The 17905-nt window shown below is 52.3% G+C and overlaps 1 protein-coding gene and 1 long non-coding RNA gene across 7 annotated transcripts in view; one reads left to right on the top strand and one right to left on the bottom strand.

Moving 5' to 3' along the window:
• LOC100343496 (WASH complex subunit 2A) overlaps window positions 1-10123 on the bottom strand; it is a 58191-nt gene extending 48068 nt beyond the window's left edge. For 3 of the 5 annotated variants that reach the window (XM_008269865.5, XM_008269867.5, XM_051823718.3), the window contains exons 1-4: window positions 9847-9977; window positions 9627-9749; window positions 9140-9304; window positions 2388-2450 (exon numbers count right to left, since the gene is read on the bottom strand). In XM_008269865.5, the coding sequence (XP_008268087.1) occupies window positions 2388-2450; window positions 9140-9304; window positions 9627-9749; window positions 9847-9849 (354 nt within the window). In that variant the 5' untranslated portion in view covers window positions 9850-9977. Of the gene's footprint in view, window positions 1-2387; window positions 2451-9139; window positions 9305-9626; window positions 9750-9846 lie in introns of all 5 variants that reach the window. The other 2 variants (XM_008269863.5, XM_008269864.5) reach the window with 1 other exon arrangement.
• LOC138845423 (uncharacterized) lies at window positions 9979-14604 on the top strand. 2 transcript variants are annotated; one of them, XR_011382599.2, is made up of 2 exons: window positions 9979-10114; window positions 14117-14604. It is a non-coding gene; the product is annotated as an uncharacterized LOC138845423 (long non-coding RNA). The 2 variants fall into 2 exon arrangements; XR_011382598.2 differs by having other exon boundaries at window positions 9994-10114; window positions 14224-14604.
• Window positions 14605-17905: the final 3301 nt, after the last annotated feature.

The raw sequence follows: 17905 nt of genomic DNA, 5'->3' as shown, positions 1-17905 counted from the left end.
CCCACATGCGTGGCAGGGACTCAAGCACTTGAGCTGCCATTCACTGCTTCCCAGGGGCATTAGCAGGGAGCTGGATCAGAAGCAGAGCAGCCGAGACTCAAACCAACACTCCTACAGGGGAAGCCAGCATCCCAGCAGTGGGTTAACCTGCTGCACCACAACAACTTCCCCACCACACATTATTGTACTTAAATGGTTAGCAAATTCTTGAGTGCCACTAAAAATAAAACAACCTTTTCTGAGAAAGTTTTCTTGGGGCCGGTACTGTGGTGTAGCGAGTAAAGCCACCATCTGCAGTGCCAGTATCCCATATGGGTGCTGGTTCAAGTCCCGGCTGCTCCACTTCTGATCCAGCTCTCTGCTATGGCCTGGGAAAGCAGGAGAAGATGGCCCAAGTCCTTGAGCCCCTGCACCCACGTGGGAGACCAGGAGGAAGCTCCTGGCTCCAGGCTTCAAGTTGGTGCAGCTACAGCCATTGCAGCCAACTGGGGAGTGAACGAGCAGATGGAAGACCTCCCTCTCTCTCTTTTTCTCTCTCTCCCCCCCTTCTCTCTCTCTGCAATTCTGACTTTCAAATAAATAAATAAATAAATAAGTCTTTAAAAACAAATTTTTCTCAATGGATCTGTTGTTGGTTTCTAATACCCTTTCCTAACCTGAATGCTGGATCTGTTACAAGCAATCGTTACTGATGAAATACCAAACTTTTCAAATGATGTATATTTTCTCACCAAATCAGAGTACTGTTTAAACCCCCCCCACCCCCGAAAGCTCACTCAGGTTGCGCTGTGGTCCAGTGAATTGGGGTGGGGAAAGGGCAGATCCCAGCCAGGGTGCTGGGAAGTCAGCATCACCCAGGTCGCCTCATCTGCAGCCAGGGCAATGATGCGCTGACCCTGAGGAAGGCGGTCACTTAGGCACCTGCACCACATGCAGCCACAGAGGACACGCAGGAGCTGCTGTCACCCCATTCTGCAGCCTGGTTTTCAAGACCCAGCACCAGCTCCCACCCATTTCCTGCTCCTGCTCAACCTCCTCGGTCTTCCACAAACTCAGTCCAAAAACTACCAGGCACATCCCTGACTCTGACCCGAGCTCCCAGCACTCTCACGCGCTGGAACGACTCCTCACTCACTGCCTTAAAAGCTGGCCCTTTCTTCCTCCATCCTACTCGTCTCATCCCTGAAGTGGGTCCCTGTTCTCCCATGCCAGGAAGCTCCTCCTCATCTCCACCACCCAAGCATGCAGCAGCCATGCAGCTCTGATGTGTGCCATCCAGTGGCTGTCATCTCTTGACAGCAACAGCTCCCAGTCACAAGCTTGCTGTGGTCTGGTGAAGAGCTGCTAAGTGGTCCTGCCCGGCACAGCCCCCGTTCTCTGGGCTAACAAACCTGCGGCTTGCGTGAGGCTCTCGAGTGCGTGGGGGCTACACTAGTTTTCATCTGATAATCATCTTGATCTGGTAGCAGTAAGCATTGGAGCACTCACGAAAACACAGGGCAGCGGTCTCTGAAGAGCTCATCTATTCAGTGTTCTGGTTCAAAGTCAGCTAATTACGGTCCAGCCCAGGGCCTGCTTTTGTATTAGCGCTCAGGCGATGAATGGGTTCTACATGTGTAAAGGACTGGAAAAGAAGATTAGGGGGAGGGGAGGCAGAGATCTATGTGGCCTACAGAACCTGTAACATTTACAATCTCACCCTTTCAGAGAAAACTTGCTGACCTCAACTCTGTTCTGATGCCAGAACTCAGTATTCCTTGCTATACGTTATTTCAAAAGGTTCATGGAAAAGGCTAATTCAGGGGGCAGGCTTCTAGAATCATCAGTTAAGATGCCTGTATCCCGTATCAGAGTGCCTGGGTTTGAGTCCTGTCTCTGCTTCCAACTCCAGTTTCCTGCTAACACGCACCCGAAAGGCAGCGGTGCTAGCTCGAGTAGTTGGATCCCTGGAACCCAGGAGAGAGACCCAGATGGAGTCCCTGGCTCCAGGCTTTGGCCTGGCTAGTCTCTGGCTGTCGCAGCCATTTGGGGAGCAGATGGGAGCTCTCTCTCTCTCTGCCTCTTTCCCTTTTGAATATTTTTTTAAAAAATGTATTTTTTAAGGTAAGCTTATCTGGGTATAAAAGAATTTGAAATTCACAGATATTCAAGGTTTTCAAAAAGTCCATAAAAATACATATTCTGCATGGATTTGAAGTTTGGGGCACCTAAACTTACATTTTCATTCCATTTTTCCCATAAACTTCTCCTCATATCACATAACAAAAACAAACACAAATGTTCAACTGATAGGTGCAATGTCACCCATCCCCCCACCACATCATCACTCACTATCACTCTCCCTTCCATGTCAGAAACTCTCCTGGAAGGTGACTTAACACAAGTACCTGCTCTGTCTTCTCAGCTTCAGGCTTGACGACTGGCTCCTCCACTTCTTCATCGTACACACGCTACAAACGGAAGCAAATTCATTCAGGTCAGAACATTATTGATAACAAACCCCAGCATCAGAGTTCAGTACACGGGAGGAAAAAAAGAGACAAGCATGGGGAAAGAAGTGGTCATTCAATGAATGGCAGAGGCTACCACCAGCGGGTTGCGGGCAAAGGACAAAGAACAGCAGCTGTTTCACCACAAATTAAACTAGAAATAATTGCAGTGAAAGATACCAGTAACTAGGAAACGTGAGAAAAGTTCAGCCTTGCTGCTGACCCACGTTGTGGAAACCGCGAGATATCCATGTCCATGTCTGCTCCTATAAGCGATTCCTAACGCTGATGGGGCTTAGGATACAGGTGCTCTCACCTGAGGTCCCTGACAGCAGCAACCAGGGTGACTGATCAAGTAGGTGACCAGACCCGAGGAAATAGTAAAGGGAACGCTTATGTTCATTCTGCTGCTTAAAGTTCTAATAATCTCATCTGCAGGAAAGCACACGGGGAAACCTGTCACGTGTTTGCCAGAAGGTCGGGTACCTGACTGACAACACTTCCTTTCCCCTTAAAAGAGATCCACTGCTCTAGCAACGCACTGCAAGTTCCTTTTCTTTACACTTTTTTTTTTTTTTTGGGGGGGGGGGATGGTCGGCACTGTGGCACAGCAAGTAAAGCCACCATCTGCAGTGCTGGCATCCCATATTGAGTCCTGGCTGCTCCATTTCTGACCCAGCTCTCTGCTATGGTCTGGGAAAGCAACAGAAGATGGCCCAAGTCTTTGGGCCTCTGCACCTGCGTGGGAGACCCAGAAGAAGCTCCAGACTCCTGATCAGCCCAGCTCCAGCCATTGCAGCCATTTGGGGAGTGAACCAGCAGATGGAAGACCTCTCTCTCTCTCTCTCTCTCTCTCTCTCTCTCTCTCTGCCTCCACCTTTCTGTAAGGGTTCCTTTCAAATAAATATTAAAAAAAAAATAGGATAAACTTTTAATGACTGGAAGAGTAATATGCTTGTTATAAAAAGTCAATATAAATGAGGTGACCAAAAGGTTCTAGAATAAGTGGTCATGGTTATAAAACCTGATGAATACACTAGAAACCACTGAGCTAGATGTTTTTATGGAGGGTGAGCTTTATGGTATACAAATTACATCTCAATTTTTGAAACTTTAAATCAATGCAAAAGCCAAAGGAGAAACACCCAAGAGATGTATTTAAAAACAGTTCCCACGCCCACCTAATCCTTGGTCCAAAGCCGGTTTGCTTGTATCTCATCTTCCCAAGGCTCTCATGCAAGGATGTATGGGACCCTGCTCATATTCAGAATGCCTCTACCCTTCCTGCTTTTAAACAGAAACGCTCATACTATGCATACTTCTCTGCCCCACTGAATGGCCTCCTAAACCATTTTCTAGGTCAATGCCTATGGATCTAACTCAATTCTTCCACCATCTCTCTAACAGTCTGTGGCATAACCTCTACCATAACTAACTGGAAAGTTTCCTGTGCTGACTACTAAGATTTCCAGTTGCTACCAAACAGGCCACGCTCAACACAGGCACACGTAGGCACACACAGGCACACGTAAATATTCTTGGGCCTGGGACCCTTTTACATCCATTGGCTTCCCCAAAATATGACTGCCAAGTCCAAGGACAAAACCATTTTTTAACAATCTGCATAGCTATATCCAGGCTACTAGCCACACATTTGATGTCACCATCACTAGCACTGTGCTCCCTGAGCATTTCCCAAGCTGCTGTCCACCTTTTAGAAAACATCTGCCCATCTGATCAAGGTTGTTTCTAAATATTCATATCCTCTGATCCAAGAATTTTATTTCCTGAAATTTAGTTTCAGGAAAAAGAATCATAAATGCATCAACAATAAGATGCTCATGGTGTGAAGAGTATATTGGAGATTAACAAACACCGCATTTATCGTTCTTTGCAATACCAGTCAAATGCTGTATGATTTTCTATGGAGCAAAACTGCAGGACAATCCTCAGATTCGCAGGGCACAGTGAAAGGCCAGAGCTAAACAACTAGAAGGCTGTGGTGCTGAAGATCAGGACACTGCTACACAGCAGAGGGCAAAGGGCAGAGGCCAGAGGCAGACTCAGAGCATCACAGAAGCCTCATTCCTTCTACACACACACACACACACACACACACACGGACACGCACGGACCTTCACACACAAGTCTAGGAAGAAAATGAAGGCCTGCCCACTGACACACACACTCCCATGCTCACACACATCCCACACACCCTCTTGGGGCCAGCCTGTGGCACAATGGGTTATAGCCCTGGTCTGCAGCACTGGCATCCCATGTGGGCGCTGGTTCAAGTCCACTTCCCATTCAGCTCCTTGCTAATGTGCCTGGGAAAGCAGTGGAGGATGGCCCAAGTCCTTAGGCCCCTGCACCCGTGTGAGAGACTTGGAAGAAGCTCCTGGGTCCTGGCTCCTGGCTTCGGATCCACTGAGCTCCGGCCACTGCGGCCATTTGGAGAGTGAACCAGCAGATGGAAGCTCTCTCTGTCTCTACTTCTCTCTGTAGCTTTTTCAAATAATAATAATAATAAAAAAAAACCCTCTCCAGACCAAAAAAAAAAAACCTTCCCTTCTCTTAAGTCTCTTAAGGCACAGATACAAACAAGCCCCTACTCATAATGTTTAGCCAAGGAGTTGGCAACTATGAAGCAAATATGACAAAATATTAAAATTGGTTAATGCTAGTGGCTGCATAGTCTTAGTATGCGTAGCTGATCTCCCTATTTTTCTATACATACTAAATATGTCATTAAAAAACCTGACATTGGAGGATTGTTAAATGAAGCATGATAGTCATATAATGGAGTGAGAATAGTAAAAACTTAAGTCTCTACCCAAATCTCAAAGCTGCATTAAAATTTATAAAATAATTCGGTTAATATGAAGAAGAAAGCAGTCCACACATACATACACAGTCATGGAGAAACACCAATAGGTTCGCCCCTAGCTGATAAAATTTCAGATGATTTCTTCTTTTTCTTATTCCCCCTCACCCTAGTTGCTCTATAAGGATCAGAAGTTACTTTGATAATTTTCAAAGACAGGAACAAAGAAGTAAGTGAATCTTAGAAGTGAGACTTGAGAGAGATGCTACTACCAAGGTTACTTCCCGATGCTGACCAGCGAGACCATGAACCCAAAAGGCCGAGCAAGCCTCTGCACAGCAGCTACAGCCTGCCTTCCTGTTGGTCCTTAGGAAGGAGCTCCCAGGACGCCCCGGTCTGTCGAGGGCCTGACTCCTGGGACCTCCTGAGGGTGTGCACGGCTCCATCCCTCAAGGGCACAGCACTCAGCACACACCCCTGCCAACTGCCCTCACCCTGAGCAGGCTGGAACTCAGGAAGCCTGAACGTGGTGCTCACTCTTTTTTTTAGATTTATTTATTTGAGAGGCAGAGTTATAGGTAGAGAGAGGGAGAGACAGAGAGAAAGGTCTGCCATCTGCTGGTTCACTCCCCAAATGGCTATAATGGCCGGAGCTGCGCCAACCCAAATCCAGGAGCTTCTTCCAGGTCTCCCACGTGGGTGCAGGGACCAAAGGACTTGGGCCATCTTCCACTGCTTTCCCAGGTGACAGCAGAGAGCTGGATCAGAAGAGGAACAGCCAGACATGAACCGGCATCCCGCAGGCAGAGGTTTAGCCTACTATGCCACAGCACCAGCCCCCATGGTGAATCATCTTACAACTCAAGCTATACCCAGAATTATTAAATATCCTTGGCATTTTTCCTAATTAATAGGAAAATGACCTGAAAAAAAAAGTCTCATTTATGCAAAAAGAAAGTTTAATTTTATAAAACTAAAGATTATTTTTTCCATCCTCCCTTAAGAGATCTTGTTAAGAAACTGAAATCGTTAACAATGGCACTTAATATTTCAGGATAGAATTTCTAAACTAATAGACTAATGAAGCTTCGAAGAAGTGTGTTACCTTCTAATTAGACACTAAAACACGGACCAATGTTAATTAGTATTTCCTCCCTCACAGTCCCCACTGGAGCCTTTATGAAGATACTCATCTCTCTTGCCCTAGAAGTCCAGACGCCTTCACTTAACTCTGTAACACAGTTTGCAACTTTGTGGTTGCCTCTGATGTGGATTAATTAAGACTAGAAACCTACCTGACTTTGAGTAATCTTTCCAGTAAAGTACCATGAAACCAAAGTACACCAGTGTCAATCCTGGATTGTAATACATTCAGTACCAGCCGCAGGGTCTGAAGAGAACAAATCAAAAGCCAGGCCACTGTCAGACGCACCATTAGGAAGTAGAATTTTTTGCATCATTCTTCTTATCCATTTGAAATGTAGAGAAACAGGGATGGCCTCCACCTGCTGGTTCATACCCCGCTAATGTCTGCAATAGCTGGGGCTGAGCCAGGCTGAAGACAGGAACCCAGAGCTCAATCCAGGCCTCCTACGTGGACAGCAGGGACTCAAGTACTCCCAAATCAGTTGCTGCCTCCCAGAGTGTACATTAGAATGGGAAGCAGAGCTGAGACTCAAACCCAGGCACTAGGATATAGGATGCGGGTCCCAAGTGGAGTCTTAAGCGCTGAACCAAAGGTCCACCCAGGTATGTGGATTTCTTTAGTTTTCCTAAGCATCAGTAGCTCCTAGAACCTCATGTTCTGCCATGAATGGAAAGCACCTGTAACACGTGGTACCACAGGAGGCTCGGATAGCAGTTCAATTTGGCAGTCACATCCAGCATATTCAAACAGGAGGCGTTGGGGGCCGGTGCTGTGGCACAGTGGGTAACCTGCAGTGCCGGCATCCCATATGGGCACCAGTTCGAGTCCCAGCTGCTCCACTTCCAATCCAGGTTTCTGCCATAGCCTAGAAAAGCAGTGGACGATGGCCCAAGTCCTTGGGACCCTGCACCCATATAGGAGACGCAGAAGAAGCTCCTGGCTCCTGGCTTTGCATTGGCACAGCTCTGGCCGTGGAGGCCAATTGGGGAGTGAATCAGGAGATGGAAGACCTTTCTCTCTCTCTGCCTCTCTGTAACTCTGCCTGTCAAATAATTAAATAAATCTTAAAAAAAAATAAAAAAGAGGACGCATAAGGACTTCACACGGGAGAATGGAGGGAGGGGTGGGAAACAAGGAATCCACAGAATTGGACAAAAACAATGAACTGTCACAAAAAGAAAACAACGCTGCAAAAACGAGCTGATGGACAGCTCAGGATCTAAGAAAACTTGACCAGAAAAGAAGATGGAGAGCCAAGAGAGGCCCTGAAAACTGTGACTTTGAAGAGGTTCAGAATGCCTCCTGTCCCCACAGTATTACCCAGCAGCAACGGGTACCAATCCTGTCAGACACAGTGACCACAGAAGGACCTCCCATACCTGCTCCTGGCACAGTCCAGGAGGGCACAAAGCTGAACGCAGAGAGGAGCTGAGCACCTGACCCAGCAGGAAAGATACAAAATGAGAGCACCTACAGGACCTAAAAGGGCACCACAAAGGCATTCAGCTCCATGAAAAAGGGTGACCGGCTGCACACAAGGAAAAGACACTACAGCCACGAAGCTGTCAGTTTCAGCGAGAGACACGTTCAGGGCAAGAGTGGCCATATCACGTGTAGTCCATGAGAAAATGGTTACTGATTTTATGCAAGAATTTGTTGTTTCAAACTTACAGGTTTTCCTTTGCCATTAAAAGGAAAGAACTGGCAACAAGCTCTCTAAAGACTTTTCTTATGATCTTTATTTTACACATATCTGCCCTCGAAAAGCTAGACGTGGCATGCCTACTAAACACAAACAAACAAACAACCCTCAAGCAAGCACGCTGCACAAATTTCCTGAGACGCACTGTGTGATGATGTTCTCTTAATCCTCAGAGTCTTGGGTTTTTCATAAGCTTGCAATGTTTAAATTATTTTCTATTGCTTTCTGTCTAACCATTTCAGGATGTGTGCTCCTCAAATAATCCTCTTTCTGTACATTAATGGTGCTACTCTTGGAGGTCAGCTTGATCAGCTTAATGAGACTCACTCTCCACCCTCAGCTCTGAACAGTCTCCCCTTCGCTTAGCTCCGGCCCCACTTTTAACTTCTTTCCATTCTGGAATTACAGGATTTATTAAAGCAGAGTGTCTACCTAGCTTACACATATATTCCTAGCATGTAGCAGACACACAATAAACAGAGAGAGGAAAGCTCACTAAGCTGTTCATAGCTGATTTCATATCACAGGTTCCTGCCACTGTGAACTTAACCTGAGATTATTCCTAGCAGGCAGGCAGACACATACACACACACACGCACACACATCTTTAAATCAATCTAGCAGGACGTAATGAGCCCAATCAATAAATGAAGCCACAGGCTGGTGCCCAGAGAGCCAGCCCGGGTACACAGCTGTCCTTACACAATGCCACCAGCCGGCTGTGTTGAGTGCCTCACGACAGGGCACAACTGCTGACTACATTAAAGTGGGCTGCAAAGACCAGCCTATGAGGCCATTTCATCATGAGACTTCTTTCAAAGGCTTGAGAGAAAATCACCTTGACACCAATAAAAACCAGGCATTAATCCTAGAGAGAAGCCTCAGCGACCGAGAGTCGTTGCTTCCACATCAAACCCCGTCACCGCCAGCTCCCCCCAGCAGCATTATCAATCCTGCAGTGTCACTCAAAGACTCACATTTTCAATGAACTGGGTGTTGGACAGCATGAGGAAGTCATTGAAGACATTGTGCAGGCGACAATCTGTGGCTTTACTCTCCCGAATCAGCCCGTCCACTTGTTTCTTGATCTCGTGTGTCCTGGAGATGGTCTGCTGCGAGAATTCCTGTAGAAACTGCAGTAGCTGGTTTAAAGAAAACACACACAGGCAGCATCAGTACCTATAAACATCCAGGGGCGCCGGGACTGTTAGAGGGAACGCTGCTTTCGACGGCGCTCAGGCCAAGCATGGAAAAAATCTTCAGTCAACACAGACACTGCCTATCTCGCTTCTCTCGGGCACAGGGTGAAGAAACACAGCTATCCAAAACTGCCCTTCCTGTGGCGCAGCGAAGTCACCACTCTCACCAGTTTGCGGGTCCCCCACTCCCCCGGCCGGCCCGCCCCTCTCCCCGGGCGCCCAGGGAATCGGGACCCGCGTCCTCCCACCCGGGCCCGCCTCTCACGCCCGCGTCGGCCGCCAGCGACCAGCTCTGGCTGCTCCTGCGGATCTCTTCCACCGACCAGGGCCGTTCCCACACGGCCTCCGACGCCGGCGCCCGCTCCTGCTCGGGGGTCGTCCGGTTCATCTGCAGCGGGCGGGGAAAAGGCGAGAAGAGGCGCTGAGCCTGGGGGCGGCGGCCAGGGCCCAGCGCGTCCTGCTCCAGCCCGACCCGCCGCCCTCACCATCTCTGCCGCGCGCCTCCCCCAGCTCCGGGGCTGCGACGTCCGCTCCGGCCGAGGACCACAGCGCTCCGGAAACCCAGGCCAGGCCGCGCGGCCCCCGGGGCGTGGCCAGGGCTCACGTGACCCCTGGCGCTCACGTGCTCCCGTGCGCACGTGACCGGACTGCGGAAGCTGCGGCCGCCGGTTCCAGGCAGGAGTTTATGGTTTTCGGAGGCGCTGGGTTGCTGAAAGCAGGAGGCGCGAGGGAAACGCCTGGAGCCATAAGGAGGTGGAGTCCGCCTGGTGGTGGTGGCGGCGGCGCTTTGGCTTCCGGGTCGGGTTTGGTCCCTGTATTGGCTGCGGGCCCGGCGCGTCTGGAGAGGGAGTCCTTGCTGGATCCTGTAGGGCAGCCAGCCTGGGAGCTTTGGACTTTGGCGGTCATGGGCACAGGAGAAGGCTGCGCTTTTCTCGTTGGGGCTGCGGGCAGGCACTGCCAGCATCTCAAGCAGCTTAACCTCTGCACTACCACGCTGGCCCCAGGAGGGCAGGAATTTGGTGTTCTGCATTCATTATGTCCGCTACGGGCCTGTCCTAGCAGGCTTTAGTTCTGTTGGAGGTCATATCCTTCTGTTCCTACCTCTGTGTGTTTCTGTAATGAAATGATGCGGCGCTTGGTCAGATGCCTTCTCTGCATGGCCCGAGATGCTCCTGTGGTGGGGAGCCTGCCGCGTGTTCAAGCCGTGCAAGCTCCAGCTGGAGGCGAATGAGTTCCCTTCTTCTCCGCCTCCCTCGCAGGGGACGGGCAGAAGGCACTGGGACTCGGGGACTGCTGCTCTGAGACATGACGCCAGGGAAGCCGATCTCTCCACCAGCCCGGCTGGGACTCTGGGCGGAGGGACTGGGCCATGGCCTCCCCGCCACCAGCTACTGAGGAAGGCCCAACCCAGCTGGGCGAGAGCGAGGCTGTTGTGTGTCCCAGCTCCCGGTGCAGACTGTCCCATCCTCGCCAGTGTCCCGGGAAGGTTCTGTAACTCGGGTCTCTCTTGGATATTAAAACCACATCCATGGGGCTGGCACTGTGGCATAGTAGGCTAAGCCTCTGTCTGCAGTGCCAGCATTCCGTACGGTCACTGGTTCAAGTCCTGGCTGCTCCACTTCTGATCCAGCTCTCTGCTAGGGCCTGGGAAAGTAGTGGAAGATGGCCTAAGTGCTTGGGCCCCTGCACCCACATGGAAGTCCCAGAAGCAGCTCTTAGCTCCTGGCTTTGGATTGGCCAGCTCCAGCTCTTGTGGCCATTTTGGGAGTGAACCAGTGGATGGAAGACCTTTTAGTCTCTCCCTCTCTTTGTAACTCTCTCTCTCAAAGACCTAAATAAAATCTTAAAAAACAAACAAACAAACACCTGAATCCAAGCTTAGGCCTTTGCTCTCAACTCTGATTTGAATGTCACCTGCTTGGAGCCCCTTCCAACAGAGTCCTGGTCACCGCTCCTCAGCCTGCCCTGCCCCCGGCAGTAGGGAGAGTCCCTCGGAGCATTGGAGGGACTGCAGTTCCCTTGTGCCCTGCACCTGCTGCTGACTGCCCTGGAGTGAGGGATGGGCTATTCTGGGGGCCAGTGGGGTGAGGGGCGAGCACTGGTTCTCACGGTCATGCCTCACCCCGTTCTGCAGCTGGGAGTTGGGGACATCCCTGTGGAACAGTTGGTGTCATCTCTCCCCTAAGTTCCTGCCGGTCAGTCCAGCTGCCCCTCCTCCCAGGCCACACCTACAGCTTAGCCTTTGGGAAATGTGCCTGTCAAGTTCAAGGTCTCTGAGCCATACCTCACAGCCCCACCTCCCCTTTCCTGTCTGCTGGGGCTGAGGTGCCTCGGGCATCTGGTGTGGGGCCCCTGGGAGGCCTCTGGTCCTCTTGTCCTCACTGCCAAGGACCATGCTCCTTCCTGAGTCAGTCATCCATCCTGGCTCTCCCAGGGATCCTGTCATTGCCCAGCGTGGTCTGGTTCCTTCCATCCCTGTTGAGACAGTGTCCCGTTGTCTGGCGCAGGCCCCTGCATGGGTCTAGGAAGAGTGCAGCATAGGGGACTCAGTGGCAGACCCAAGGGACACAGAGCCAAAGGTGCCATCGCCCAAGGTCAGGAAAGAGAGTCAACCCTGTAAAAGGCAGCAGGCAGACCCCACGATGGTGGCAGACCCACGAAGGCTCCAATCCCCCATCCACACTGACTGAAACAAGCCGATGGCCCGGCTCCTCCTCCTCCCAGGGGAGGCTGATCCACACGGGGCTGTGCAGAGGGCCCAGCCTTCGGGTCAGCCAGCAGCCACGGCTCCCCAGAGACCACACAGGTGTTAGGCCCCCAGGACCTGGTCACAGGGATGCAATCGCCTTGCCGTCTTAGGTCACCGCACTTTTCTTGCCTTTTTTTTTTTTTGACAGGCAGAGTGGACAGTGAGAGAGACAGAGAGAAAGGTCTTCCTTTTGCCGTTGGTTCACCCTCCAATGGCTACCGCAGCCCGCGCTGTGGCCGGCGCACTGCGCTGATCGAATGGCAGGAGCCAGGTACTTATCCTGGTCTCCCATGGGGTGCAGGGCCCAAGTGCTTGGCTGCACTCCCTGGCCACAGCACTCCCTGGCCACAGCAGAGAGCTGGCCTGGAAGAGGAGCAACTGGGACAGAATCTGGCGCCCCGACCAGGACCAGAACCTGGTGTGCCGTCGCTGCAGGCGGAGGATTAGCCTATTGAGCTGCGGCGCCAGCCTTGTTCCTTCTGTTTCTGTTTATGTGAGCTCTATCAATCTTTGCCGTGTTATAATGAGACCTGAGATATTTCCTACATTTTTATTTATGAACTGATTTAAAAATAAAACAATAAACCCATTACTTATAATATTTTAAAAGACTGTATTTTCTAATGCAAAAAAAATAATGTGGCATTGTTTGAAATTTCTGCCCCTTCCCCTTTCTGCCTGGCGTGATGGAGGGTAGTGGGACTCTCCCCTCGGCCTCTGCAGACTCAATAGGATAAAGTGTGCACCTGCCGTGTGTCATCTGTCACCAGGCACTGCAGGAGCCTCATTTGCGCTAGCCTGCACCAGGTCACTCCTGGAAAACCCCACTGCATGCTGAGCTGAGAGTGAGAGTGAAGGGGCCAGGCTGTCCCTGCGAGCTGTGATGGGAGAGTTGTGAGTCACAGGTCCCCTGAAAGGGTCGCGGGGACCTCTGTGGGGCCCCAGATCAGTGTGAGAAGCGCTGGATGAAAGCACGTGGGAATCGTGGAGTTGGACTGTTTCCTTTCTCCAGGGAAGCTTGACTGTCCACCTAAGCCATGACCTTGACCTGTGCAGAGGCAGACCAGTGACACCCCAGGCCTGTGGCTGCCTGAGGGGCTCTGGGAAGCTGCAGGTCCATGCAGCGCAGTAGCAGCCCTGGCCACGCAGATTAGGAGAGGAGGGAGCAGCCTGGGAGGAGGAGGGGCCCTGAGTGACAATCAGGAGCTGAGCTTGAACTCTGAAGGCTGGGAAGGGACTGCTGACCTTGGCTACTTCCCTTTGGAGAGACGATGCTTTCCCACGTGTGAAGGAGGAGCTCGGGCAGGCTCCCCAGATTCTGTCCAGTTTGACTGAGGCTGGAAGGGTTAGCTCCCCTAAGGAAACTGCCTCCCTGAGAAAACAGTTTTTAAGGCTTTGCGGCAGCAGTTAGGGGAGAGTCCAGGATGCAGGGAAGGGGGAGTAGGAGCCGCTTCCTGCTCTGACTCAGGCCGGCCTCCTGCAGCTTCCTTGTCCCTGGGGGGCTGCCCTCTGGGAGAGCAAGCTTGCAAGGTCAGCTTTCCTGGAGCCTGCTCTGCAAAGCCAGCCCTGGGCAGTGAACCATGTCAGATCGTCCCCTCCTCTTCCTGTGTCCCCTCCTCCTTGCCTACACCCTACACTCTGGGCTCTGGTAGTCACTTCTGTTTGCTTCAAGGGTGCCACGTTCTTAGTGTAAACAACTGGCACCCAAGTGGGATGCCGGCGTCGCAGGCAGAGGCTACCTCTGCACCACAACACTGGCTACCAGCAGGCTCATTTTTACATTGGTAATTGTGTGTGGCCTGCAAATGATATTATATATATCCAAATGGCTCTTGGCAGAAAAAAAGCTCCCCACTCTTGAAGGTGGTGTAGAACTTAACAGATTGTAATGTGTGAATGTGTGTGTGTGTGTGTGTGTATATTTGAACATCTCTTTTATTCCCAGCATATTTGCTTCATTTTATCTAACGCCATTTGCCATATAAGCTTTTTTCTTTTAATATTAGAAGGTCTGGGCCAGAGCTGTGGTGCAGCGGGTTAACGCCCTAGCCTGAAGCACCGGTATCCCATATGGGTGCCGGTTTGAGATCCGGCTGTTCCACTTCCAATCCAGCTCTCCGCTATGGCCTGGGAAAGCAGTAGAAGATGGCCCAAGTCCTTGGGTCCCTGCACCCATGTGGCAGACCCAGAAGAAGCTCCTGGCTCCTGGCTTCACTTCGCTGCAGCTCCGTCCATTGCGGCCAATTGGGGAGTGAACCAGCATATGGAAGACCTCTCTCTCTCTCTCTCTCTCTCTCTCTCTCTCTGCCTCTCTGTGTAACTCTGGGGACTCAAGTTACCCTGAGCACTAGTCCCTAGGGACACACAGTCCCTGGCCAAGACAGGGGGCGCTGCAGCTCCCGGCCTGACCCCCGGCAGGCTCTCAGAGCCTGCCTCTGCCTCTCAGTCCTCTGTGTAACTCTTTCAAATAAATAAATAAATCTTTAAAAAAAAATTAGGTCTTTGTAGAATGTACTTTTTACTAAAGGTAAAATAATTGTCTTTGTTCAGTTTGAGAAGTTGTATCGTGTGTCAGTCTTGTTAGCTTAGAATTTACATTTGGAATTCATGCTGGGACAAGATAGAGGCATGACACTGAAATGGGTGTCAGCCTCCAATTTTGTTGGCTCGTTTCCCTTTGGCCAGTCTTACTTGCAGCCTTTCTGTAGATTCTTGAAAACAGCTAGTAACTGCATTTCATCCTGGTGCTCATTCGTCCGTCCTTCCTTCCTCCCTCCCTCCCTCCCTTTCTCCCTCCCTCCCTCCCTTCCTTTCTTTCCACTTATTGTCAGGTTCATTCAATTTCATTTTTTTCCAATTTGTTTTTGCTTTGCCAAAAATCTGCCTGCCCCTATTCCTTTGCCACCTGCACTGTTTTGATATTTTTTTCGCCAATAGAGAGGTACAGAGTCTACAGCTTGTTTTGAATTCTACAACAATTGTATTTAATTAAAAAACACCTCACTGGGTTGAGCTGGTGCTTGGGATGTCTGCCTCTAACACTGGGGTTCCTGGAATCGAGTCCACCTCCGCTTCCCAGCAAGCTCTCTGCTGGTGCTCTTTGGAGGCTGCAGCTGATGGCCCCAGCACTTGGGTCCCTGTCTCCCATGGGGGAGAGCCACATGGGATTCCTGGCTCCTGACTTTGTCCTGGCCCAGCCTTGGCTGTTGGGGCATTTGGAGAGTGAACCACCGGATGGAAGGGAAAGCCCTGTGTGTCTCTACTTCTTGCTCTCTGTGCCTCTGCCACACCTGGTTCTGGCCCAAAGCAGAGGGGGTGGTGGTTGGGGGGAAGCGCTGAGGAACAGGCTGACATTGGCCTTAGAAGAGTGATTCCAGACCAGGCTGAATCTGAAGTTCAGGATCCTGCTTTCACCGTCGTGATTGATGTGACCCTGACAGCTGGGGTCTGCAGGGCACGGATGGGGCGGGAGCAAAGTGGGCAGGAAACACTGAGGCTACCCCCACCCCGGAGTGTCTCAGCTGCTGCTTTTCTGTCCTCTGACCTCGGCGCTCATCTTCTGATGGGCAGGTGCCTGGGAAGGGGCTCTGAGAGCCTGCCGGGGGTCAGGCCGGGAGCTGCAGCGCCCCCTGTCTTGGCCAGGGACTGTGTGTCCCTAGGGACTAGTGCTCAGGGTAACTTGAGTCCCCAGTTCCCATAACCAATGGGGCCATTCTGGAGCCCTCCACCTCCTTCCCCGGTGAGTGATGTCCAAGGCCCCAGCTGGAGTCCCAAGAGCCACCCAGCTCCTCTGTGTCCTGGAGCTTTGAGCCAGCCTGATGAGAGAAGCCCTGCACCTGCCCAGCCTAAGAGGCTAGCCGCGGTGTCACAAAGCAAGCAAGAGACCCAGCAGAGTCTCCCGACACTTCCAGCCCTGGCATCTGCATGCCGACTTAGACCCACCTGCAGAACTGGCTTCCTCCCCCGGCCGCTCCTGTCCTGGCCAAAGGGCCTCTTCAGCCTCCCATCATAAGCCTTTCCCACATCTGCCCCCACCCCCACCCCGTGTCACTGCCCCTCCTCAGCCGAATGTTGGTGGCGCTGAACTGAATTGAGTGTTGAAGTCCACGTCCCTGTGGCCTGCTCTCAGAAATCTCCCCATCTGGCCCACATCAGAGCCCTCTATCCAACCCCCTTCAGCTGTCTCTTCAAGGGCAGAACCTTCCTTTCAAATGAAAATCCCAAGCCACTGACACAAGCTCTTTTCCTCTCTCTGGCCCCTTAATCTCCACTTCCCTCACAGGGGCCCCTAAGTGGGACTCCTGTTCTGGTTTTAAATAAACTGAAAGTCACCTGACACCCAGAGTCAATCCATCTTCAGGGCCTGGCCTGGGGCGAGTGGGGCCAGCCCACAGCGCCACCCATGGCAGCCCTCCCCCCGCAGCTCAGTGCAGACACCAGGGCTCAACGGTACAGAAAGGCCCTGCTGGCATCCCCCTAGACCCAGCCGAGCACGCTGGGTGCCCTCTCCCAGTGTCAGGGTGAAGAGGAGCTGGGTTCCAGAATGTGCAGGATGGAAGGGAGAGACACGTGGGGGCAAGCCAGGGATGCTGCACACGGCCGCCCAGGTCTACGAGAGCATAGAGGTGACTCAGGCCCTCCCACCACGACTGTTCCTATTGTGCCGATCTGTCCCAGAGGTCACCGGCACTCACGGCTGCTGCTCTCCCACCCTGACCCAGTCCCCACAGGGCACAGGTGAATCTCAGGCATTGCCTGCAGGGTCCTAAGCGGGTCTCTGCCTGGGGCTGGGGGCTGTGGAGCCACCTACACTCTCCAGGAACACGGGGAAGCTCTGCTGCAGCTGGGCGCCGGGGTCACAAACTGGAGCAAACAGGTTTCAGTGTAACCATGGGGTCAGCACCACCTGATGGTGGCGGTTGGGGGTGGTGGCTCCTGGTACTGCTGTTGTCTTCCAGAGACGGGGTGTCCTGGCCCCAGGAAAAGCCTGGGGGTCGGGCTCAATCAAGTGTATAGGATGCCATGAAGACACACGGAAGGCTGCTGCCCAGCCTGGGAAGGACACGTGGTGGGCATGGCCTCTCTTCCAGGAGGCACCCATCATCCAGGTGCCCCATGGCATAGGAGGTAAGGAGGCCTCGGGCCAGGGAGGGCACACGGGCCTGGTCTCCCAGCCCAGGGCTGGCTCTGGCCATCTCCAGCCTGTGACTGTCCCCGGAGTGCGTGGGGCTGCCATGCCAGTAGGGAAGTCTTCAGCCGTGGCCCCCAGGCTGGGATGGCCTGCATGGGCCCTGGTTCCGGGGGCTCCGAGGCCTGTGGAGGAGCCCATATCCACAGGCCCTCCTGGTGCCAGCATCAGAAGAGTCGTCTTCCCTCTGTCCTTCTCCTAAGAAGAGGCAGAGGCAGAGGGGGCTCAGGGCCCAGGGCCCAGGCCTGACTCCCTCTAATCTGAGCCCTGTGGCAGAGCCCCTGGGTGCAGGAAGCCCAGCAGCAGGTGCATCCCCTCTCCCAGCCATGCAGGTTCCTGAAGGGACACAGGTCCACTCTGCCCTGGGGACAGCGTCTCCCTGCAATGTATGCAAACTCTTGGGGGAAAGGTGCTGGAAAACACACGTGCACCCAATCTGCCGTGGACCCCAGTAACCAAGGAAAGCCTTGGTGAGGACGTGGCCTGCCCTGGCCCAGGATGGAGTCAGGACCCCTCTCTGACCTCCCCTCCCTGAGCACAGAGCCCCCGAGAGGAGAAAGGAGATGTTTACTTACCAGGTGTTTCTCCAGGGAGGGGAGCACGCGAT

The sequence above is a fragment of the Oryctolagus cuniculus genome, chromosome 15, assembly GCF_051225735.1.
Source record: "Oryctolagus cuniculus isolate XC-2025 breed Fujian yellow rabbit chromosome 15, ASM5122573v1, whole genome shotgun sequence".
NCBI lineage: Eukaryota > Metazoa > Chordata > Mammalia > Lagomorpha > Leporidae > Oryctolagus > Oryctolagus cuniculus.
This window is presented reverse-complemented; position numbering and strand designations above follow the sequence as displayed.